General features: G+C 45.7%; 1 protein-coding gene across 3 annotated transcripts in view; it reads left to right on the top strand.

Moving 5' to 3' along the window:
* Nucleotides 1-22,634, top strand: part of LOC144609981 (rho GTPase-activating protein 22-like) — a 343,649-nt gene extending 321,015 nt beyond the window's left edge. For all 3 annotated transcript variants that reach the window (XM_078428396.1, XM_078428395.1, XM_078428397.1), the window contains 4 exons: nt 1,269-1,342; nt 3,784-3,905; nt 9,664-10,546; nt 22,324-22,634. In XM_078428396.1, the coding sequence (XP_078284522.1) occupies nt 1,269-1,342; nt 3,784-3,905; nt 9,664-10,546; nt 22,324-22,549 (1,305 nt within the window). In that variant the 3' untranslated portion in view covers nt 22,550-22,634. The remainder of the gene's footprint in view (nt 1-1,268; nt 1,343-3,783; nt 3,906-9,663; nt 10,547-22,323) is intronic.
* The last annotated feature ends 4,004 nt before the right edge of the window (nt 22,635-26,638 follow it).

The raw sequence follows: 26,638 nt of genomic DNA, 5'->3' as shown, positions 1-26,638 counted from the left end.
AAAGGAACTGCAGATGCAGGTTCATACCAAAGATAGACGCAAATGCCGGTGTAACTCAGCGGGTCAGGCAGCATCTCTGGAGAAAAAGGATGGGTGACCTTTCAGCTCGAGACCATTCTTCAGTGACAGTAGAGTGGAGGGAACTGGAGGTCGGAAAAGGTCAGAACAAAACAGGATTGGCCAACAATGGGCCATCTTTCATTCATTTGTTCTGTGTACATTTTCATATCTCCCGTTTCCCTCTTCCCTGACTCTCAGTTTGAAGAAGGGTCTCGACCCAAAACGTCACCTATTCCTTCTCTCCAGAGATGCTGCCTGACCCGCTGAGTTACTCCAGCATTTTGTGTCTATCAACAAGGGACCATTATGGACTCCACCCATCCGTGGTCATCTGTTGCTTTGTTCCGGCCTTTTCTTACTTCCAGTTCCCTCCCCTCTACTTTCAGTCTGAAGAAGGGTCCTGACCCGAAATGTTACCCATCCTCTTTCTCCAGAGCTGTTCCTGAGCCACTGAGTTACTCCAGCACTTTGTGTCCATCTTCAAGAGTATTTAGTTGTTATATGGACCAGGTATAAGCCATAGTCATAGTGTGGAAACAGGACCAACTTACCCACACCGGCTAACATGTCCCAACTACACTAGTTCCACCTGCCTGCGTTTGATCCATATCCCTCCAAACCTGTTGGAGGGATTTGGAACAATGAAGTTGATACTTGCTGCAGGTTTATATGCAACCCAGCAAATAAAAATATTTATTCTGAGTCAACTGGACGATGAAAGTGCAAAATCCAAATTGTATGAAGCCACCATGGTAGTGCAAAGTGTGTAGGGTTGTGTAGGCTGTTTCAAGAGCATAATGTTTGATGGGAGGAAGCTAGTCTTGAATCGGGTTTACACTGAAAGTGATGTTTCGAAGGTAGACACCAAATGCTGCAGTAACTCAACAGAGCAGGCAGCATCTCTGGAGGAAAGGAATAGGTGGCCTTTTGGGTCCAGACCCTTCCTCAGTCTCGAAAAACATCTCCACCCAAAACATCACCTATTCCTTTGCTCCAGAGTTACTCCAGCATTTTGTGTCCGTCTTAGCCAGGTGGGCTTGTTACTCGCTGAGCTGAACAGGTACTCAGCTCGGTCAATAATTCAATCAATTTTAACGGCCTACCTGTCCAATTTACTTTGCACAGCCAGGGTTAAATTAGTGCTTTCTTTTGAAGTGTTGCCCTACCTGGTATTGAGAATTAATAATCTGCCTTTGTTTGTTATTCAGGGTGTCCAGGAGCTGATCAAGCAGGTTGCCGGACTGCCTCAGGCCAATTACAATCTGCTCAAATACACCTGCTGGTGGGTTTCGTGGCCTGGTTCAGGGGAATAGGATGGGTGGTGGGCGTTGAAGTGTATCGGCATGTAATTGGGAAATACTCTGCATCGCTGGGTGGAAGCTCAGTTTTACTCGCACTTCACCATTCCTGAAACGGCTGCAGAATTGGAACCGGTCCAATGTAATGGCCAGCAGTGGTAGAGTTGCTGCCTCACAGCGGGTTCGATCCTGACTACGGGTGCTGTCTGTACGGAGTTTATACGTTCTCCCCGTGACTGCATGGGCTTTCTCCGGGTGCTCCGGTTTCCTCCCACACTCCAAAGACGTGCAGGCTTGTAGGTTAATTGGCTTTGGTAAAAGATGTTAAATTGTCCCTAGTGTGTGTGTGTGTGTGTGTGTGTGTGTAGGATAGTGTTAGTGTACGGGGTGATCCCTGGTTGGGTGGGCCGTAGGTCCTGCTTCCACGCTGTAACTCTGAAGGTTAAATCTCTAAACTCTAAAGTGTGTTTTAGTCTTTTATTGCAGCATTGTTGGCACTACATTTTATTTCCTTGCACTTATGGGAACTTGTCAAAATGAGGTAAAATTCTAACGCGGGCAGCTGCCAAGTTAAGAGGTTAAAAGATAGCAAATTGGGCAATTCCAAGGTAGACCAGCAAATGCTTGAAATTACAGAGCTGGTAAATGTTATTGCAAAGACATTACCTCCAACCCTGCATAGATGTGGTCAGGTCTCTTGTGGTCTCTTAGATAGTGGTGTTAACTGGACGAGTGCAGTGAGGCAGGAGAGGAGTTTTATGGAGACCTCCCTGCTCACTATGTCTTCTTCAGTTCTGTTCTCTTTTTTTTTAGTGGAACGGCTTATCCTTGGTAGATTTGGGGTGGGGAGGGTTTCTTTAAGTGGCCCCGAGTTCTTAACATCTTTTTCAATCTTTTGTAACCCCTGCCACTCAGACATCATTTGGCAAGGGGGAGTCCACCAGCAGTCTGATATTGTGGAGCTGCAAGACTTTGCATTTGGGCAGTAAGTCTTAGTCATAGTTTGGTTTAGCTGAGAGGTACAGTCACCGAGTCTTGAGCAGACCAGCGATCCTCGCGCATTAACACTATCCTACACACGCTAGGGACAACCTTACACATTCATACCAAGCCAGTTAACTTGCAAACCTGTATGTCCTTGGAGTGTGGGAAGAAAGCGAAGATCTGGGAGAAAACCCACATGGGTCATAGGGAGAAGGTGCAAACTCCTTACGGATCGAACCTGGGTCTCTGGCGCTGTCAGGCAGCAACTCTAGCGCTGCGCCACCGTGCCGCCTTTTAGTCGTAGAGAGATACAGCATGAAAACAGGCTCTCTAGCCTACTGAGTCCACAGGCCCGCACAGAAGGCAGACGAGGTGTGTAGGTAGTCCAGAGGGGCAGAACGTTTAATGGCCACCCATTCACACTAATGATACGCTAATCTAATCCATTGTTATTCTCTCCATATTGTCATCAATTCCCCCCAGATTCTATCACTCACCTACGCACTCAGGGCACTTTACAGTGGCCAATTAGCCTCTGCAATGTGAGGGGAGAAAAATGTGAGGAAATGCAAACAGTCCCAAGGAGAACATTCAAACTCCACACAGATAGCACCCAAGGTCAGGTTTGAACCTGGGACTCTGGCCTTGCGAGGCATTGGCTCGACACGCTGAGCTACAGAGCAATCCGTTGACGAACAGACTCCAGTGCAGTGAATATCAAGAGTGTTTTATTGTCTTGTGTCACAGACAGAACAATGAAATTCTTACTTGCCGCAGCACAACAGAATATGTAAACATAGTACACAATATGATAAACGTGAGAGGAAACAAAAGTTCAGTGTGTATATATACACTTCCCCACAAGTACAAACATATATATATATATACATATAGACATATCCACATACACCCACATATATATATATATATATATACACACACACAGATATATACATAGTATAAGAAAATAACTGCAGATGCTGGTACAAATTTAAGGTATTTATTCACAAAATGCTGGAGTAACTCAGCAGTTCAGGCAGCATCTCGGGAGAGAAGGAATGGGTGACGTTTCGGGTCGAGACCCTTCTTCAGACTGAAGAAGGGTCTCGACCCGAAACGTCACCCATTCCTTCTCTCCCCAGATGCTGCCTGAACTGCTGAGTTACTCCAGCATTTTGTGAATAAACACATATATACATATACATATATACGTGTGTACTTGTGGGGAAGTGTATATATACACACGGAACTTTATATATATATATATATATATATATATACATCTACACACTCAAAAACCAATCTAATCCAACTTGTCAGAGAAGTAGGGCTCTTTGATCATAAATTCAAAGGTGTGTGTGTGTGAAAAGAAGACTATTTCAGTAACATGATGACGGTATATTTTAACTGATTTTATTTTTTCTTCTCATGTTACCTCTAGGTTCCTTGATGAAGTCCAGTCTTATTCAAGTGTTAATAAAATGAGTGTCCAGAATCTTGCAACAGTCTTTGGGCCAAATATTCTACGTCCGAAGCTGGAGGACCCAGTGACGATAATGGAAGGTAAGGAGAACTCACTCACCCGCTGCAACTCATCCGCCGGCTTGCCAATGCCTGCCCTTTTGCTCCTCCTTCGGTTAGCACACCAGGTTGGTCTGGTCCTCAAACCTGGCAGAAGTTTGATTAAATGTCTCTTACTTTAAGTGCTCACTCCGTTGTGAGGATATGTTGCAGAAAAAAGGAGTAAAACTGGAGCAGGGTCTTTGCAGAAGCCCCTGGGCAGTTGACAATAGAGGCATTGTTGATTATAGGTTGGTGTGGTTGCATGTCCATTTTTCTGCTTGCTTTATCAAGCGTTTCGGCAAGTGAACTGTTATTAAGGTAGAATGTGGTAAGTGGTTGAAAGCTTAGAATCATTGAATCACTGAAAGACACAGCATGGAAACAGCTCCTTTGGCCCACGGAGTCCATCAATGCTGACCATCAATGTTCACACTGGTTAAAGGTAATCTCACATTCTCAACCACTCCCCTACACACTAAGAACATTTTACAGGGGCCAATCGACCTACAATCCTGCGAGTCTTTAAGATGTGGGAGGAAACCAGAGCACCGGGAGGTCAGGGGGAGAATGTGCAAACTCCACACAGACAGCGCCTGAGGTCAGGATGGAACCTGGGTCTCTGGCACTGTGAAGCAGCAGCTCTACCATCGGCCGTTAGTGCAACATTCTGCTTAGATACAAGCAGAATACTACAAATACTCAGCAGGTCAAGTAGGACCTAATGGGGAGAGAAACTGAGTTAGCAGCCCCCCCTTCCTATCACCTGTCGTACACACACACACCCTTCACCCTCGTCCACAGTTGACTTAAACTGAATTGCTTTTTCACCTGGACTTTCCTATTGTGCATTTAATATCCAGCACAATGCAGTCTAAATCGGGCAGACGAAACAGAGATTGGGTAATGGCATTGTAGACGTATCTCTTCAGTCTAAAACATGACTGTAAGCCTTTTGCTACTCTTTAATTTTCCATTCCACCTATACTCAACTTTCCAAGTTATTCCAATTCAGCTCAGTGAACAGTGAACAGTGTCTCCCATAGGCAATCCTCCTCCACATACGTCATCGAGAAGGGTCTCGACCAGAAACGTCGCCCTTTCCTTCTCTCCAGAGATGCTGCCTGTACTGCTGAGTTACTCCAGCATTTTGTGTCTAGGGTTTAAACCAGCACCTGCACTTCCTTCCTATGCATGGAGTTCAATGACTCATGGTACCATTGCTTAGTTTTTTTTCTTTGCAGGCAGCGGATGCTGATAATGATTCTGCTGTTCACATGATTCCCACCATCTCATAGCCCTTTCCTAGCAGTGTTTACACCTGCTCGTCACCTTCTCCAGTTCAGATAAGAAGTCACAGGTCTGACATGTTTAATTCTGCGTCTCTCCCTTGAGTACAGTTGCTTCACCCATGTATTTTCAGCATTCCATTATTTTATCATTTATAGTAAAAACTGAAAGTGCCGGAAATACTCAGTCGGTCAAGCAGCATCTGTTGGAAGGAAAACAGAGTTAGCATTGTGTTGGAAGGATGTGCAGATGCTGGTTTGAACTGTAGATAGAAACAAAAAGCTGGAGTAACTCAGTGGGACAGGCAGTATCTCTGGCCAAAGACACTTCAACGGGCCCTCATCATTCTCCAACACACTCCAAGGCCCCTCCATTGACTGCGTAGGTCCTGCCATGGCTGAACTTAACTAAAAGGCAACTGCTTTCAGTTTTCCAATTCTATCCTGATCCTAGATTGATCCCATTTAATCCTTCCCCTGTTCATCTATATCCCGTTAATATCCCGTACAACCTTCACTGTTCACACCACCGCCAATTTTGGTGCCATCTGCAAACTTAGTAATCGTGTTAACACAGTTGTCATACAAATTATTAATAGAAGGAAAGGAGTGGTTAAACTTCAAGGAACATAGCAATAATTTTGGACATTTTTAACCATCTCAGAAGAAACGCTCTTTGGGTAAAAACAGCTTGTGTTTGAATCGAGGTTAGTTATCAGTTTTCTAAACTCTCCCAAGTACTAAAGAGACCTTATTGGACTTTACTGCCCAGTGTTAATTGAAGATTGCAAAATAGGAAGCGAATGAATGCAATGCCACATAAAGATTTACTTTGTGATAGAGAGAAAAGATTGGAAAGAGTTGATGAAACATGGAAACAGGCCCCTCGTCCATTAAGTCGAACCAATCAACATAAAAGGCTGCAAAGTGCCGCGGTCACTCAGCAGGTCAGGCAGCATGTCCCAGGTGTAGTCACTGTGTACACACGTACTATGCGGCACGCTATAGTTGCTGCCTCACAGCGTCCGACACCCGGGTTCGATCCTGATTACGGGTGCTGTCTGCACGCAGTTTGTGTGTTCTCCCTGGGATCGCCTGTGTTTTCTCCAGGTGCTCCGGTTTCTTCCCACACCAACGTCGTACACGTTTGTAGGTTAATGGGCTTCGATAAAATTGTAAATTGTCCCTAGTGTGTAGGATAGTGCTAGTGTACGAGGGGAATCGCTGGACCTCACGCACGCTGGTCATTCCCTCTTCTCCCCTCTACCATCGGGCAGAAGATGTAAAAGCTTGACAGCATGTACCATCAGATTCAGCAACGGCTTCTTCCCTGCTCCATTGGAATATGTGACCGCGTTGGTTTTCTCCGGTTTCCTCCTACATTCCAAAGATGGGCAGGTGTGCAGGTGAAGTAGCTTATGTAAATTGTCCCTGGTGTGTAGGATAGAACTAGATTGTTGGTCGGTGCGGACTTGGTGGGCCGAATGGCCTGTTTCTGCACTGTATCTCTAAAGTATCTCTGGTGAACATTGGATTGGTGACTTTACCGGTCCAGACCCTTCTTCAGACTTCATTTCACCCACAACAACCCATTTCATACTGATCCCAGATTAATCCTATTTTTCTTCCCGCCACCTTTTCTTCAACTGCACCCAGATTCTACCAGCCACCGACACACGAGGGGTATTCACAAATGCCCAGTAAACCCAACCTGTGTTTGTAAACCAGCATCTGCAGTTCCTTGTTTCTGCATCTCAGAATGTGGGAGGAAACTGAAGGACAAGCAGCTGCAGGGAGAACTTGCAAACTCCGCAGGGACAGGATCAAACTCGGGTGTCTGGTGCCACTATGATCAATAAAGTAGGTGGTTCTGAATTCATTAAGTGACCTTTACGGAATTCAGATTTATAGACAATAGACAATAGACAATAGGTGCAGGAGTAGGCCATTCAGCCCTTCGAGCCAGCACCACCATTCAATGCGATCATGGCTGATCACTCTCAATCAGTACCCCGTTCCTGCCTTCTCCCCATACCCCCTCACTCCGCTATCCTTAAGAGCTCTATCCAGCTCTCTCTTGAAAGCATCCAACGAACTGGCCTCCACTGCCTTCTGAGGCAGAGAATTCCACACCTTCACCATTCTCTGACTGAAAAAGTTCCTCCTCATCTCCGTTCTAAATGGCCTACCCCTTGTTCTTAAACTGTGGCCCCTTGTTCTGGACTCCCCCAACATTGGGAACATGTTTCCTGCCTCTAATGTGTCCAATCCCCTAATTATCTTATATGTTTCAATAAGATCCCCCCTCATCATTCTAAATTCCAGTGTATACAAGCTTAATTGCTTCAGCCTTTCAACATTTACCTTTTAAAAGTTCAAATTTTGAAGAATAACTCCAACTACTCTTTGCATTTAAAAAAGAATCAAGTCTGACATACGAGTGGAGGAAATGAATAGAAAGACGGTCCAAGCTGAGGCCATTCCAGCGAGATTTAGTTGGCACAATGGGGAGGTGTGCCTGGAGATCACAGGCCACTGTTTCGTTCTCACAGTAGAGTTACAAGCCAGGAAAATGCTCAGTGTTGGAGCTTCTGACTTTCAGGTGAGATGTTGAACTCCAGGCTAAATTCCACCTGAAATACCCTGAATGGTGTTCTGGTTCAAGCAACATTTCCAAAGTAGATTACATCATCCGAATTGAATTGATTGATTGATTGAAGGATACGGCATGGAAACGAGCTCTTGAGCACACTGAATCCATGCCGAACATCAGTCACCCGTTTACACCAGTTTTATGTTATCCCACTTTCACATCCAGTCTCCACACACTTGGGGCAATTTACAGAAGCCAATTAACATACAACCTTCACATCTTTGGGATGCGGGAGGAAACCAGAGTACTTGGTGGAAACTCAAGAGGTCACGGGGAGAACGTACAAACTCCACGCAGACAGCACCCGAGGTCAGGATTGAACCCGGGTCTCTGGCGACGTGAGGCAGCAATTCTTATCAACTGCACCGTTGTGCTGCCCGACTGCAGAGCTCGTCTGTGGTAGCTTGCTGTGCTCACACTGGCTGGTGACTTCCCCACATTACAGCAGAGAGTAGAGTCAGTTCGTCAATTCAAGGCCACAATGGATTGTCCATCAACTCTCATCACTTGCTGACCACTGTCAATGCTCGAAAGTAGTAGTAAAAGATTGGATGTAAAGTTGTCCATGAATTGCAAAGCCACAGAGTGGTACCAGTGGTAATTGATTAGTGATTCGAATACCCCTCATGTTCATCGTGCAGAGTGGCAAAATCCTCAGGCAAAGTTGGCTCCTGGAGCTCGGAACCTCCAATCAAAAGCTTCCTTTGAAGTCGGAAGGTGGATGGAGAAACTGTTTTCATTTTGTAGGTTACCTCTAGGTTAATAACATTTTAGCAGTAGGTTTACATTTCCATTTGAAATGGGGAATTAGTGTTTTTATTAAAGAGAACCATGGTGGAGAAAGTATTAAACTAAATCTTGCATACCAGTGGGAAAGTAATCCTTGGATAATGCAATGCCAATAATGCCGCTGCAGCTCAAATAGCCCGTGGCTCTGCTCCTACTGGGATACAGAATTAACCTCAATCACCAAAGACCAACATCGCAGGAAGACTTTCATTAGCCTTTGTGAGAAAAGAACTGTGCTCAAATGTGAAAATCAATTCTGATTCCATAATCCAGTGAAAGTAACTAATTTTCGAATTTTCATTTTCTGTTCTCATTCTTAGGGTGACACGAAATGGTAGAGTTGCTGCCTTACAGCGGCAGAGAACCATGTTCAAACCTGACCTCGGGGTACTGTCTGTGTGGAGTTTGCACGTTCTCCCCGAGTCCATGTGGGTTTCCTCCCACATCACATGGATGTGTGGGTTTGGAGATTAATTGGCGTCTGTAAATTGCCCCTTAGTGGATGTGAATGTGGGACAACATTGAAGGACATGGATAGGTGGCATTGGGGGTCAGGACCCTTCCTCTGTCCAGACCCAAAGCATCACCTATCCATCTCCTTCTGAGATATCCACTGAGTTACCCCAGCACTTTGTGACATTGATAATAGATTCATAGAGTCAGAGTTTTACAGAGTAGAAACAGATCCTTCAGCCCAACATGTCCCATCTACACTAGTCCCAACTGCCTGCGTTTGGCCCCTATCACTCTTAACCTGTCCTATCCATGTCAAATGACAGGGGGAAAAAAACTTTGATCATAAAAACATTCAGGTACAACAAGTCCAAATAAATAAATCACACAACTGAACTGCAGTTTACCTGATCTTGAGGCATGTCTTTTTTCCATCATTGTACACCACCATCAGCAGTATTTTGTTACTCCATAGAAGCGGTGTGAATGGGTGGACAAGATGGGACGAAGGGCCTGTTTCAATGCTGCATCGCTAAACTGAACTAAGAACTAAGCTTGGCTCTCGTTCCCCCAACAGGTACCTCCCTAGTGCAGCATCTGATGACGGTGTTGATCAGCGAACATGGCCGGCTGTTCCCCATCGTGGCCAGCGACATCCCGGTGCCACAGCCTGACGCCCGGTCACTGAGCAAGCGTTGCCTGGTGGAGTGGGTGTCGGAGGAGGAGAGCGAGGAGACCAAGGCCGACAGTCAGGCGGGCAGCGCCTGCGACAGCTCCACCTCGCTGGACGTGAATGTCAGCACCCCCGTGACCGCGGCCAAGACCGCATCTCCGGAGCGGGCGGACAGGCAGCCCGCGGGCAGCACCAGCCCGGGCCGGAGACTGCAAACTCTGCCCAGGTGGAAATACTCCTTCAAGCAGGCGGGCGGGAGATCGGACAGCTCCAAGGCGGGCGGCTCCAGCCTGGATATTCCCCACTTGACCGCCAGTGGGAACTGGCTGATGAATGGCCTGTCCTCGCTCCGGGGGCACAGAAGGACTTCGTCTGGGGACCGAATCAAAGAGACTGGGCCGTCCCGCCTGTCCACCTACGACAACGTGCCGTCGTCCAACCTGTCGCTGAGTGCCGGCGACCGGCACAGTGTTGCCAGCACCACTTGGTCCATGTCCTCCTGTGAAATCTCCGTCGTCGACTCCGGCAGCTCCCTGGCGTGTCGGGAAAGTGACTCCTCCGTGCTGAATGGCGCCCGGGGGGGGTGGCGGGGACGGGGCGGGCAGCCCCGCAGCGAGGCCCAGCGCAGCGGGCCCTTCGACACCTGCGGCAGCAGCAGCGGCAATAGTGACGGGCTCTTCCCCGCCAACGACCCTGCCACCTGCTCAACGGCACTGCAGAACCTGGTCACCGAGCTCAAGTGTGAGCTGACCAAGCAACGGGCAGAGTACGAAACCAGGATTAAAAGGTGACCACATTCTAGTTACACTTAGCTACTGTCAGAGTTCTGCTGTGGAGAGTTATAAATTTAGCTCGGCCCAGTTTCTGTTTAGTTTATTGTCACGTGTACAGTGAAAAGCTTTTTGTTGCGTGCAGACCAGTCAGCAGAAAGATGATACGTGATTACAGCCGAGCCATTTACATGATAAGGAAATAACGTTTGGTGCAAGATAATGCTGGTTCCAGATAGTCCGAGGGTCACCGATGAGGTAGATAATAGTTGTGGACTGCTATCCAGTTGGTAATAGGATGGTTCAGTTGCCTGAAAACAGCTGGGAAGAAACTGTCCCTGAATCTGGCCGTGTGCTTTTTCACACTTCTATACCTTTTGCCCGATGGGAGAGGGGAGTGTCCAGGGTGTGTCTCGTCCTTGTTTGCGCTGCCCGCCTTGCCGAGGCAGCGTGAGGCATAAATGGAGTCGGTGGAAGGGAGGTTGGTTTGTGTGACCAAACGTCTCGTGTGTACAGAAGTTTGGTTGACGTTGGCATCCGTCCATCTGTGAGAGATGATGTTGACACTATGCTGCTTGGAGAGGGGGTTGCATTTCCTGCTGTGGCTGACTAGGCCTGTCCTATTTTTATTAAGAGTACACTGGGTTACATTAGATGCACTTGCCTCTTCTGTGCCACTGGGCATTGGAACCCTGTACATCATTGCCACTTACACCAGTCCATCGCCAGTGTGGGTCTCTTCATCCCTATTAGAGTCAGTGAGGTGACATGGAGAGGGGGTGGTGGGGTGAGGAACAGTGAGAATCCAGCTCTTCTTCCAGCATCTGTACCCAAGCTTTCCAATGGATCAATGAGGTACAAGAACCAAGACCCTAAGATAGACACAAAGTGCTGGAGTAACTTAGCGTGTCTGCAATGTGTGTGGAGAACATGGATAGGTGACGTCTGAAGAATGGTCCCGACCCGAAACGTCACCCATCATTTTCCTCCAGAGATGCTGCCTGACCCGCTGTTATTCCAGCATTTTTTTTGGCTATCTTTGGTATAAACCAGCATCTACAGTTTGTTTCTACATTTTCCAGGTTTAAGACCCTACCACACAGATGGCAGCTTTACCTCTCTGCCTTATTGCTAACTGCAACAGTCATGTTTACAACCAGTGTGGCATTTACATCACAGTGCTTGTGTGAGGTGAGGGGAACAGGGAGCGAGACAGAGAGATGGCCACAGTTTTAGCCCTGCTTCAGACTAACTCAATGTCTCATTCAAGACAAGAGGGGCAGCACGGTGGCACAGCGGTAGAGTTGCTGCCTTACAGCACCAGAGACCCGGCTTCGATTCTGACTACCGGTGCTGTCTGTACGGAGTTTGTACGTTCTCCTCGTGACTTGCGTGGGTTTTCCCTGGGTGCTTCGGTTTCCTCCCACACTCCAAAGATGTACAGGTTTGTAGGTTAATTAGACCTCAGTAGTAGTCCCTAGTGTATGGGATAGTTAGTGTACGCGGGGATCGCTGGTTGGCTCAGAGTCGGTGGGTCAAAGGACCTGTTTCCGTGTTGTATCTCTAAACTAAACTAAACAAAGATCTTCACTAGCAAGAACATAATAGAATTCAGGCCCTTCAGGAAAATCATGGTTGTGTTTTTTAAACATCGTATCACTTCCCAAACACCATATCCTTTAATTACTTTAATGGGAATTTCAAAAATACCCTGAACTATGTGATTCACAGACCCTTTGTTGATGATATTTTTAAAAATCAATGACAAAAAAATTACATTGGATGAGTGCTGCACACTTAAAATTCTATCACAATTGTGCTTTTCATTTCTGGGTTCTGCTGTAAAGGGTTCTGAAAGTGGAGACTCAAGCAACTGCAAATGCTGGAACCTTGCACAGAACACACTCAGAGACAACACTCAACACTGTGGAGGAGGACAGGGTTAGGTGATGTTTTGGGTCAGGGCTGAAGAAGACATCTGACCCAAAATGTTGCCTTTCCTTGTCCTCCAGAGATACTGCCTGATCCGCTGAGTTGCTCCAGCACTTTGTGTTGTGAAAGTGAAGGTGAATTGTACTTCATTAATGCTATCATGCCGACTGAGCTTTGGCAACTTGTGTCTCCCTCAGCTAAACACAAATGCTGGAGGAACTCAGCGGGTCAGGCAGCATCTGTGGAGGGAATAGACAGGCGGCGTTTTGGGTTGGGGTACCTTCTTTAGACTCCCTCTGTTCTCTCTGCGATGAGCCTAGTTCTCATCCTCTTTCCTCATTTTGTCACGGTGGCGCAGCGGTAGAGTTGCTGCCTTACAGCGCCAGAGACCCAAGTTCAATCCTCACTGTGGGTGCTGTCTGTATGGAGTATGTACGTTCTCCCCGTGACCTCGTGGGCTTTCCCACACTCCAAAGACGTGCAGGTTTGTAGGTTAATTGGCAATTTGTAGAAATTGTAAAATGTCCCCAGTGTGTAGGATAGTGTTAGTTTGATCGCTGGTCGGCGCGGGCTCGCTGGGCTGAAGGGCCTGTTTCAGCACTGTATCTGTGAACTAAGCTAAGAATTCCACATTCATATGCTGTGAATTTCCCACCATCCACAACCTACCTCACCATACAACCTGCTCCCTGGTGACAATGAAATGTCCTCTTTCTCAGCCGCTTTGAAAAGACCCCATTAATAAATAAATATCACGACCCCTGCTTGAGGAGGGTGAATCCGTGGGATTCATTGCCACAGACAGCTGTGGAGGCCAAGTCAATGGAGATTTTTAAGGAGGAGATTGCCAGATTCTTGATTGTTAAGGGTTATGGGGAGAAGGCAGGAGAATGGGGTTGAGAGGGAAATACAGATAAGCGATGATTGAATGGCGGAGTAGACTTGATGGGCCGAATGGCCTAATTCTACTCCTAGAACATAAAGAATGTGTCACCCATCATCTGACACAGTGCTCCACCACGAGATTTCAGGTACATTTTTGTCCAGCTTTAGAAAATCAGACAGACAAAAACACAGGTGGCTACCTGCAGGCGCTGAAGCAGGCAGGTGCTGAGCAGCTATTTCTGCTCTGAAGTAGCTCACTTTGTTACCAGGCACTCAAATGGTAAGCTGCTAGCTTGTTGACAGAGCAGCCTGTTTAGTGATAACTTACAAAGCAGCTGGCTAACTAGTAAAGACTTACTCTGAGGAATCTAAGTGCCAGGATCTTTAAACAAACATGTTTCTAGGCAGTCAGATTCCGTGGAATCTGTACTAAAGACTCTATTAATGAAGGGTTTTTCAGGGAGAGTTTATAGTGTGACTTTAGTATAATCGCTGAGAAGCAACGGTGTGAGTATAGAAGTTGGGAGGTCGGGGTGCAGTTGTACAAGACATTAGTGAAGCCACATTTGGAGTATTGTGTTCCGTTCTGGGCACCATGTTATAGGAAAGATTTTGTCAAGCTGGAAAGGGTGCAGGAAAGATTTACGAGGATGTTGCCAGAACCTGAGGACTTGAGCTATAGGCAGAGGTTGAGCAGGCTAGGACTTCATTCCTTGGAGCGCAGGAGGATGAGGGATGATCTTATGCGGGTGTATAAAATCATGAGAGGAATATATTGAGTAGATGCACAGTCTTTGCCCAGAGTAGGGGTCATTGAGAAGCAGAGGACATCGGTTTGAGGTGAGAGGGGATTGATTTAATAGGAACCTGAGGGAAACTTTTTCATGCAAAGAGTGGTGGATGTATGGAGATAGTTGAGGAGGGTACTATTGCAAAGTTTAAAAAACATTTAGACAGGTACTTGGATAGAACAGGTTTGGAGGAATATGGACCAAATGCAAGCAGGCGGGACGTGCAGCTGGGACATGTTGGCCGGTGTGGGCAAGTTGGGCCGAAGGGCCTGTTTCCACACTGTATCACTCTATGACTTAATCCTCGTTAATCACTGATGGACCATTAGCAGATTTGTGTTTTTACAACGTTGGTCGAGTCAATGTGTTCCTCCAGGCTTTCTCCTGCAGTGTCCACTGAATCTTTTTTTGACATGCACTGGATTACTTTTCATGCTTTATGTCGGCAAGTAGTGAAATATCAACTGGCAGGTGGGGAACGCGAGTGGATTTGCAGCTTGAGCCGAGATTTGGACAAGTTGAGGCGGAAATCAAAAGGTGTTTTCACTATAGACGGGTAGATCACAATAAGTCATTGCTATCTTACTGTTATTTCTTACAAACATAATGCTATTTGAGAAAAGACACAAAGTGCTAGAGAAACTCGGCAGGTCAGGCAGTTACCGTCCAAACATCTGCCTATCAAATAACCCCCTCACCTGTATCCACCTATCACTCAGGTGTTGTCCAGTTATTCCACTTCCTGTTGTCTTGCATCCTTCCCTCCCCCCAAATCAGTCCAGTGATAGAGGAAGGGTCCCGCCCCAAATCTACCCATAAAAGGACATAAAGAGCTAGTGTAACTCAGAGGGTCAGGCGGCATCTCTAGGCAACACGGCAATGTGACATTTCGGGTGGGAACACTTCTTCGGAGGTAGGAGGTCTTAAGAAGGGTCCCGACCTGAAACATCACCCATCCATGTTCTCCAGAGAAGTTGCCTGACCTGCGGCATTACTCCTGCACTTTGTGACATACCAGCATCTGCAGTTCCTTGTGTCTCAAATAATATTCAATGTTTTTTGGTATCTGTGTCAAGTCTGTGCCATCCCTGGGATGGCGGGACTTTCATATGAGGAAAGACTGGATAGACTGGGCTTGTACTCGCTGGAATTTAGAAGACTGAGGGGGGATCTTATAGAAACATATAAAATTCTTAAGGGGTTGGAGAGGCTAGATGCGGGAAGATTGTTCCCGATGTTGGGGGAGTCCAGAACCAGGGGTCACAGCTTAAGGATAAGGGGGAAGTCTTTTAGGACCGAGATGAGAAAACATTTCTTCACACAGAGAGTGGTGAGTCTGTGGAATTCTCTGCCACAGAAGGTAGTTGAGGCCAGTTCATTGGCTATATTTAAGAGGGAGTTAGATGTGGCCCTTTTTGCTAAAGGGATCAGGGGGTATGGAGAGAAGGCAGGTACAGGCTACTGAGCTGGATGATCAGCCATGATCATATTGAATGGCGGTGCAGGCTCGAAGGGCCAAATGGCCTACTCCTGCACCTATTTTCTATGTTTCTATGTCTGTTCCCCCCATCCCCGGTAAATAACGAGGACCTGGTGTATAAAACATCAACAGCAGAGCAGTCAGCTTATACTCCTTCTTTGAACCAACGGCCCTAAATCTCCATCACTAACATGCTGAAGCACTGACATAAAGATTGAATTTATGTTAAGTCTCACACATGTGGAAAACCCAAGTTGTGCAGTGTCATATTGTAAAAACATTGAATGGTATTCTGAAAAATCTGGGATACAGTAGTATCCCCAAGCTCAACTCCCTTCCTTGATCATCGTTACTATTTTGCATATCTATCATTCATTTTGTTCTATTTCTCTTGTTTCCCTTTCCCCTGACTCACTCTGAAGAAGGGTCTCGACCTGAGACGATGATAGACACAAAATGCTGGAGTAACTCAGTGTGACAGGCTGCATCTCTGGAGAGAAGGAATGGGTGACGTTTTGGGTCGAGACCCTTCTTCAGAACTGAAACGTCACCTATTCCTTTACTCCACAGATGCTGCCTGACCCGTTGAGTTACTCCAGCTTTTTGTGGCAGAAAATAACTGCAGATGCTGGTACAAATCGAAGGTATTTATTCACAAAATGCTTGAGTAACTCAGCAGATCAGGCAGCACCTCAGGAGAGAAGGAATGGGTGCCCAGCGGTATGAACATTGACTCCTCCAACTTTAGATAGTTCCTCTGTCCCTCTCTTCCCCTCCCCTTCCCAGATCTCCCTCTGTCTTCCTGTCTCCACCTATATCCTTCCTTTGTCCCGCCCCCCTGACATCAGCCTGAAGAAGGGTCTCGACCCGAAACATCACCCATTCCTTCCCTCCTGAGATGCTGCCTGACCTGCTGAGTTACTCCAGCATTTTGTGAATAAATACCAGCTTTTTGTGTCCGTCTTTAGTTTAAACCAACATCTACAGTTCCTTCCTACACTAAAAAACCTTTTCCCTTCTCCCAGATCATATATTTTACTGTACCTGGATGATGTTACAGCTCATTTCACTTACAAGTAAAATGTACTTTTACAATTTACTGTACTTACAAAAAGGAAGTTCATAATAAGGTCATTTTGCTCCTTGCTGTCCTATCTATAGAGCCAATTGCAGCAAAACCAAAGAATCTTTGTGTTGTGGACAAGATGTATTCCTATTTAATATTAGAAAAATTAGACAATGAATAACACTAGTACCAAAACTGTGGATTAGTAAATAGAGGTTCATTTTAAAGACTGTTCTTAAACATCGGTGAAATGAACACCCAGACAATTGGTACTTCATTCTTGCAATTAAACAAATAACGCACCAGACACAGCCTAAGTTAATATGTGGCCTCCAATCTCGACATTGGGGAAGGGAACACCAGCCCAAGAGCTCACTCATGGACAGTTTAAAGAATGGTCTCGACCCAAAATGTCACCCATTCCTTCTCTCCAGAGATGGTGCCTAGCCCACTGAGTTACTCCAGTATTTTGTGTCTACCTTGAGTTTAAACCAGCATCTGCAGTTCCTTATACAAAAGCTCTAATCTATTTACTATCCAAAAATCCACGTTTGGATTAAAGGTTAAGGCCACCTCTGGATGATTGGGCGTGAATGGAATATATTGCCTGAAAGTTAACAATGTAATAATTTTTCTTGATGAGGTAAAACCTTTTCCATTCAGTGGGTTAAACTGACCAAACAAAGCCATGATGATCCATGTCTGAATATGGATCACCTCACTGTGTATATCATCGTCATAGAAACATAGAAAATAGGTGCAGGAGTAGGCCATTCGGCCCTTCGAGCCTGCACCGCCATTCAATATGATCATGGCTGATCATCCAACTCAGTATCCTGAACCTGCCTTCTCTCCATACCCCCTGATCCCTTTAGCCACAAGGGCCACATCTAACTCCCTCTTAAATATAGCCAATGAACTGGCCTCGACTACCTTCTGTGGCAGAGAATTCCACAGATTCACCACTCACTGTGTGTGAAAAAAAACTTTCTCATCTCGGTCCTAAAAGACTTCCCCCTTATCCGTAAACTGTGACCCCTTGTTCTGGACTTCCCCAACATCGGGAACAATCTTCCCGCATCTAGCCTCGCCGGTGAAAATACTTATTTCACGTATTAGAACGCAGATAACTAACTGTATACCACCTCACGAACGGCACTAGTCTGGGGTGGCACGGTGATGCAATGCTAGAGTTGGTGCCTTACAGCACTGGGTTTGATCCTGACTACGGACTCCAAAGACGTACAGGTGTGTAGGTTAATTGGCTGGGTAAATGTAAAAATTGTCCCTAGTGGGTGTGGGATAGTGTTAATGTACGGGGATCGCTGGGCGGCACGGACTTGGTGGGCCGAAAAGGCCTGTTTCCGGCTGTATATATATGATATGATGATATGATACGGGTGCTGTCTGTACGGAGTCTCCCTGTAACCCGCGTGGGTTTTCTCCGAGATCTTTGGTTTCCTCCCACACTGCAAAGACGTACAGGTTTGTAGGTTAATTGGCTTGGTATAAATGTAAATTGTCCCTAGTGTGTGGAGGATAGTGTTAATGTGCAGGGATCGCTGATCAGTGCAGACTCTGTGGGCTGAAGGGCCTGTTTCCGCACTGTATCTCTCAATTAAACTAAACTGATTTAGATCCGCTATCAGGGATTTAAAGCAAAACCCCTTATCATGCCGATTAAGGGACTTGGATTTTGTGTCCAAAGCTGCCTGCAAGCTTACTTGGTGTATTATGGGTTTGTTGCTGTTTCTCTCCCATTCTTCTAGAGTTTGCAGATCAATAGATCTTTTGTGGTGATTCTCTTGCCCAATGTTCTCCTGGACTTGTGGCAGGAGAATCATTTCGACACTACGCCTAAGCTAAACTGACATTCATGAGGGGTGTGATTTTGGAGAGTTTGACTTCCATTTTCCCCCATCAGATCAACACCAATGCACTAGTCCCATCTAGTGGCACTAAGGCATTATCCATTGATATTTTCCACAGTTCGACATAACCTTGGTTCTTTTTTTGCATTTCGTTTAAACATCGGCCCTACATTCCAAAGTTCAGTTTTGAATGAGCATTTTTATTTAGTCTCGGTGACCTTTTAGTCAAGTCAAGTCAATTTTATTTGTATAGCACATTTAAAAACAACCCACGTTGACCAAAGTGCTGTACATCTGATTAGGTACCAAGGGGGAAAAAAAAGAAGAAAAAAAAGAAAAAAAAGTTCTTGTGGTTTATCTGTCTTCCTTACGCAAAATCCATTTATAACTTGGAGGTACAAGACATTGCAGATGCAGGAATCTTGATCAAAACACAAAGTGCAGGAGGAACTCAGCTGGTCATGGAGTCAATAGAGCATGGAGACAAACCCTTCGGCCCAACTTGCCCACACCGACCAAGATGTCCAGTCTACACTAGTCCTATCTGCCGCATTTGGCCCATTTTCCTCTTAACCCTTCGTAACCATGTACCTGCCCAAATGTCTTTTAAATGTTGTTCTACCTAGCTCAACTACCTCCTCCGGTAATCTTTGTATCAAATATTTCCCCTCTCAAACCTTTGTCCCCTAGTTCTTGATTCCCTTACTCTGGGTAAAAGACTGCATTTACCCTATCTATTCCTCTCATTGTCTTATAATCTTCCATCAGATTACCCTCCCCCATTCTCCTACGCTTCAAGGAATCATGTCCTCGCCTGCCCAGCCCCTCAAGTCCTGGCAATATCTTCATACATCTTCTCTGCACTCTTTCTAGCTCAATGACGTCCTTCCTGTAGCAGGGTGACTAAAGCTGAACACAACACTCCAAATACTCTTGTGCAACTATAACATAGCAACCCAAGTTCTATGCTTTCAAGCAGTGAGTGTGAAGTGAATGGACAGACAAGGTTTTCGGTTTGGACTCTTCTTCAGACTTCAAATCCTGACTTATAGACAATAGGTGCAGGAGGAGGCCATTCGGCCCTTCGAGCCAGCACTGCCATTCAATGTGATCATGGCTGATCATTCACAATCAGTACCCTGTTCCTGCCCTCTCCCCATAACCCCTGACTCCGCTATCAATAAGAGCTCTATCTAACTCTCTCTTGAAAGCATCCAGAGAAATGGCCTCCACTGCCTTCTGAGGCAGAGACTTGAAACATTGTCCGCCCATTCCCTCCACGGATGCTGCCTGACCTGCTGAGTTCCTCCAGTACTTTACGCAGCAATAACTTGTCCAGTTGTGTCTCACTTGTTGAGAATAAAAAATTGTCATTGATCAGATAATCCAATTAACATGGACTTAAGACAAAACGCATAAAATTGAATCCTGTCAGATATTCGAAAAGTTACTGAACCAGCTATTGCATTTATTGTGAAACAAAGAAAATAGGTGCAGGAGTAGGCCATTCGGCCCAGTACCTCCATTCAATATGATCATGGCTGATCATCCAACATCAGAACCGCGTTCCTGCTTTTTTCCCCATATCCCTTGATTCCGTTAGCCCCAAGAGCTAAGTCTAAATCTCTCTTGAACATCCAGTGAATCAGCCTCCACTGCCTTCTGTGGCAGGGAATTCCACAGATTTACCACTCTTTGGGTGAAAAAGTTTTTCCTCATCTCAGTTCTACCCCTTATTTTTAAACTGTGACCCCTGGTTCTGCACTCCCCCAACATTTTTCCTGCATCTAGCCTGTCCAATCCCTTAAGATTTTTTTTAATGTTTCTGTAAGATTCCCTCTCATCCTAAATTCCAGTGAATATAAGCCCAGTTGATCCATTCTTTCATCATCTGTCAAAACTGGTCAAGTGGGTTAAGGTCTAACAAGACACAACCAAGAGTGAAAAGGAAAAATGAAGCATATCAGGAAATGGTGCTCAGGTGGCAGATTTGGACTTGAAAACCTTTGCGGAAAATTAATGAGGAAAGCACAGAGCAAGCTGAAGAAATGGCATTTATAAAGAGCGGATTTAGCAAAAGTTCAAAGTAACTTTAAGCACAGGGGTGGAACAAGTCAGGGCAAAGTTGTCAGTGTGTCAGTCTATAAGGAAAAGAGTCATCCATTGGGAACTGTGCATGTTATAAAAAGGAACTGCAAATGTCGGTTTATATCAAAGATAGACACAAAGTGCTGGAGTAACTCAGTGGGTCAGACATGCCACATTTCCAGATGGGTAGAGTCCTGACCCATCGCCTGTCCTGTCGAGATGCTGCCTGACCCGCTGAGTTGCAGCACAGTTTTAGAATTTGTGCATTGTTCTTTTAAGTGCTAACACACCATTTTTGACTCACCATGATGTGTTCTGCTGCAAGATCATCAACACCAAACCATCAAGGGTTTTTCTTTCCCCACAGATGCTGCCTGACCGTGAGAATCATTTCCAGCAAATTCCCTTGTTTTTTGGTCAGATGTCCAGCAACTATATTTTCAAGAATAAATTAGATCAATGTTGCCTGTATTTAACTTCCAAATTGAGTGATCAAAGTAGTGGGGTGGATTGTGAAAAGTCAAAGTAGTTTAGATAAAAGTAGTAGATTAAAATAAAAAACAATGAATTATACAACAACTCATTTAAAGGAGATGTGTGGGGCAAATTTGTTTTTGACACGAGACTGGTGGGTGCCTGGAACATGCTGGAGGAAGCAGATGAGATAGTGGAATTTAACCGAGGGTGGCACGGTGGCGCAGCGGTAGAGTTGCTGCCTTACAGCGAATACAGCGCCGGAGACTCAGGTTCGATCCTGACTACGGGTGCTGCACTGTAAGGAGTTTGTACGTTCTCCCCGTGACCTGCGTGGGTTTTCTCCGAGATCTTCGGTTTCCTCCCACACTCCAAAGACGTGCAGGTGTGTAGGTTAATTGACTGGGTAAATGTTTTTTTTAAATTGTCCCTAGTGTGTGTAGGATGGTGTTAATGTGCGGAGATCGCTGGGTGGCGCGAACTCGGTGGGCCGAAGGGCCTGTTTCCGCGCAGTATCTCTGTATCTCTAAGATGCTTTCAGGAAGGATATGCAGAAAGTGGAGGGATATGGATTATGTGCAGAAAGATTCAATTAGCTTATCTTGGCATCATGCTCAGCACAAATATCGTGGCTGATGGGCCTGTTCCTGTGCTGTACTATGTTCAGGAGAGAACCAAGGAAATTCTGATCAGAGATTGGCAAATATACTCGTGTTCCGCTGTAGTTCATGTAAGGACCATTTGCTGAGTTTTTAAACTCGTGTTCTACTCTTTGATCCTACTATTCATATACATCAAAGGTTTACGCATAATGTTTTGAACATAGAAAAGTACAGCACAGGATAGGCCCTTTGGCCCACAATGTTTGTGCCGACCAGTGATCCCAGTACACTAGCACTGTCCTACAAACTAGGGACAATTTACATTCTCTGCCAAAACCAAATAACTTTCAAACCTGCACGTCTTTGGAGTGTGGATGGAAACCGGAACACCCGGTGAAAACCCACGCAGGTCACAGGGTGAACGTACAAACACCGTACAGACAGCACCCGTAGTCAGGATCGAACCCGGGTCTCTGGCGTTGTGAGGCAGCAACTCTACCACTGCCTGTACACGATCTATATCCCTCTATTGCCTGCACTTGCATAAGATCCATCAGGTTAGTGCAGGAGAGGAGAAGCCATACTAACTGTGTCCATTTCTTCAGGTTGGAGGAGTCCAGTACAGAGCTTCGAGTGCAAGTGAACAGACTGGAAGAGGAGTTGGACCAGGGGAAAAAGAAATACACCATGCTCGAAATAAAGATGCGCAACGCAGACCGGGCGCGTGAAGACGCTGAGCAGAGGAACCAACTCCTGCAGAGGGAAATGGAGGACTTCTTTGCCACATTAGGAGACTTTACACTGGAATCCAGAGACACCAACCCCAAATAGTTCTTAAACCTGCAACATGCCGGAACCTGAAGACAACCGTTTACAAATTTCATTGACGTTTTATAAGAAGCATACGCATTTATTTTTAATGTTATGATTTTAATGTGGTATGAGTATTAATAGTCAACTCTGTTTAGGTCTACTCATGCTTTGATTTGGTGCTGGTGGGAAGCCTCTTGCGGGGTCTGCTGGGCTGTTTACATGTTTGTGTTTCCACAAGTGAGGTTTTGGGAATTACCTTGTTTCCCCCGTTTATGCCCATTCCAAAGAGTTCCTCACACTGCTTCTGCTCAACGAGCGACCATGTTTACAATGCACTGAGTCCCACCCCCTCTCTGCAAGTCTGGCATCTCATGATGTTGCCGCTGATCGGTGGGCTTGGTGAGAATGTTGAAGGCAGGACTCGACATCTCCGAGTCCAATTGTCATGTTTTCAGTTTATGGTTGAACTCCGGCAGTCCGCTGTCCGATTGTTCTGAAAACCCCGACGTTTTGGCAACTGGCTCCCTCTGTGGGCTGAGTGCACCATGGGTGTGTTGGGTGAAGGTGTAGGGCAGCACTGTGGCGCAGCAGGTCGAGCTGCTGCCTCTCGGCGCCAGTGAACCCCCCTTCAATCCTGACCTCGGGTGCCATCTGTGTGGAGTTGCGCGTTCTCCATGTGACCGCGTGGGTTTCCTCCCACATCCCACAGACGTCGAGATTATAGGTTGATTGGCCTCTGCAAAATTGCCTCTGGTGCGCAGGGAGTGGATGTGAAAAGACTAGTGTGAATGGATGATCGATGGTCGGCGTGGTCTCGGCGGACTGAAGGGCCTGTTCCCACGCTGTATCTTGCAAGCCATCAAAAGCAGATTGGGAATAAGAGTGTGTGGGTAGGTGTGCTGCCAGACCTGGGGTTCAGTTTAAGGAGATACAGCATGTAAACCGGTCCTTCAGCCCACCGATACCCTGCTGACCATCAACAACCCATCTGCACTAATTCTACATTAATCCTATTTATTTTTAAATTCACTCCACGATCCCTTTAATTCCTACCTGAACCTACCAAGCAACGACCCACTACGGGCCATTTAAATTGCTGTGGGGGATGTGGGTGGAAACAGGTGCGCCCATGGGAAACCCACGAGCAAAGGAGAATGTGCAAAGTCAGCACCTGTGGTGAGGATTGAACCCGAGACCCTGGAGCTGTGAGGCAACTGCTCTACCCGCTGTGCCACACTGCCGCCATTGTACAGTGCTGTCATGTTGAAGTGTACAAACTGAAACTCACTGAGATCTTTCCCCATGCACTCTTTACACTCACCAAAGGTTCACTGTACTATTGTACTACTGTGTAACAAGTTAAAAACAAAAAACATGTTAGGGTATTAACAGTAGCATCCAATAATCCAGGAAGAAACCCTGTTAATCCTAGTTCAGATGAGAGGGCAAGATTGCTCTCCATGTAGCATTGCCTCACTCACCCCTTCAAGTTACTGTCCTATTCATTTAAAAAAATGTAGTAATTCCTTTCCTGTTTTATATATCATACATCAGAAACACTCCTGTGTCAAACATCTGGATCAGTCAGCAAAGGTCTGGTTCTCCAGACGACAGGGAAAAGTCTGAAGAAGGGTCTCGACCCGAAAAGTCACCCATTCCTTCTCTCCAGAGACGCTGCCTGTCCCGCTGAGTTACTCCAGCATTTTGTGTCTATCTTGGAGAAAAGTCGACAATGACCAGAGCTGGCAGTTGATCAGGGTTTTACAGTGTAATTAAAACTTTCCCTCTGGCAGGGGGAGCAAACAAGGATTCCATTGTCAATTTCAGGTTTCCATTTCAGAGCCAGCAAATCTACGAAGCACACGTCGGCTAAAGGTCCGACCGACTGGCAATAGCCCGACTGCCAACTTGGACAGGATGTTAGCTCGTTGTCAGTAGCATCACTTAAAAATAATCATTCTGGCCATTCAGTGGGTGGTGTTGAATCAGCCTTGTGCTTAAACACTGAGCAAGACTGCCACCTGCAGGCACTGCCTCAACCCTACAGCAGATTCAGCTCCGGCCTGACTTAGCATTGCCTCCGAATGTCCTAAAACCACTGTGAACCGCCCCGTCTTTAGCTCAGGATGTAAACTTGGAGGAACAAACTCAGACCAAAGAGAAACCATTGACAGTCAAGGCAAAAAGCGTACAAACATTGAAAAAAAGAGCCTTTGATAACCTGACAACCTCCACACAATGGTGCTCAAATTCAAAGCATTTCCATATCCATGTTTGAAAAATAATTCCACATTGTTGTCTTTCTGATTTTTGTTGTTACTTTCGTACCCCCCCCCTTCTTGTTCACCCTGTATAAGCGGCAGAAACACCTCTATGTCAGACATGCGGGTGACACAGGCATTGAGCTGATTCACTACACTTGAGGGAAAAAATAAAAATAATTGAGGAATTTAAATGTAGAAAGATACTGAAGTACTATTCCCCACACGCTGGCCATTGAAATGCTAACCCTTGATGACTATTCGTTTAGCCTGGTGTATTATTATAGAAATAGATTTATATTGATGTTTTATCATGGTATTTTTTGCTGTTTCATGTTCCCACATCCCCCATACACAACCGAGAAAATTGGCAGAATCTAAGCACAGAAGTTTCAGGATATTCAAAGGCTGCAGACATGCAGCGAGGAGCAAGTGTGTGAATTTATACAATGAATTATGGACTGGAGCGCAGGGAATTGTCAGTATCTTGTCTGAAAAGGTGCTGGGATAAACCTTGACTGAATCCTTAATGTGGCTGTGGTCTTACTGACTGATGCAGTCAGCTAATAGTCCAAGTGATAGGGTGTGGACTATCTCAGCTGCAGGAGAATGAGATTAGCTAGGGTTTCCAGAACTTTCCTCTGTGTCTGTTATGGAATTGTGTGCATTCACACACAAAGCCAAAACCTTGTTAAGGCTAAGGCCAATCAACCTTCTATTGATCGCCATGGTTGCTTCCAGTCCGCAGAGGATTTCCATTGTTTTATATTTTATTTCCGTAGAAGATATTTTATACATTGGTCTGAAAAAGGGTCTCAACTTGAAATGTCACCTATTCCTTTTCTCCAGAGATGCTGCCTGACCCGCTGAGTTAGTCCAACATTTTGTGTCTATCTTTGAAGATATTTTAACACTCCTTGCAAGTAACATATTGGATGTCCTTCTAATCCAGTTGCAAGAGATTATCCTTAAAGTACAGTCCTGTTTAAAGGAGGTGTTGATCAGAGGTATAATATTTCTTTTGTAGGAAGGAACTGCAGATGCTGGTTCACAGCGGAGATAGACACAAAAAGTTGCAGTAACTCAGCATCTCTGGAGAGCAGGAATGGGTGACGTTTCGAGCCGAGACCCTTCTTTAGACTGAGAGTCAGGGGAAGAGAAGGGTCTCGACCCGAAACGTCACCTATTCCTTTTCTCCAGGGTTGCTGCCTGTCGGGTGAGTTACTCCAGCTTTTTGTGTAATATTTCCTCCACTGTTTGAAACTTTTTCAATATTTAACTCGCTACTCGATTTAAAAAACATGTTATGGATTGTATTACCTATCCCTGTGTGAAAAGCACTCACATGGGCCCCGGCAGGATTTAAGCCCTTTAGATCATGAACACATGGTAGTGCATTCTTGAGGGGGGAAAACATAAAAGCCACGTTTTATTTTGTTTCACATCAGGCTTTCAACGCCAAGCTCCCCAGCGGTTGCAGAACACACATCGAGATACATCTCCCTCCATTTCGCACTGACGAGAAAATGCTTTTTTTAAACATTCTTCCCACAATCATCCGTGAGATAACACGCCACTCTGCTAATGTTTATTTCAACAAATTCCCTCATGTGTAACGAATCAAAACAGGTTCAATAGTCACGCAAACAGGGTTGTTTCACGTGCTGCAAAAATTGCTTGTTCGTTCTCATACTCAATCATGCGAAATTAGCTGCAAATGTCAATGTTAAATGTGGATGTTACTCCAGACGAGAGGTGTACATTCTAAAATTGTGTTTAGCACAATGCTGGTTGATCCAAATCTCATCACAGCTAATTTAAGGGAACCTTTAGTTCAAACCGTCGC

The sequence above is a fragment of the Rhinoraja longicauda genome, chromosome 35, assembly GCF_053455715.1.
Source record: "Rhinoraja longicauda isolate Sanriku21f chromosome 35, sRhiLon1.1, whole genome shotgun sequence".
NCBI classification, from domain to species: Eukaryota; Metazoa; Chordata; class Chondrichthyes; order Rajiformes; family Arhynchobatidae; genus Rhinoraja; species Rhinoraja longicauda.
This window is presented reverse-complemented; position numbering and strand designations above follow the sequence as displayed.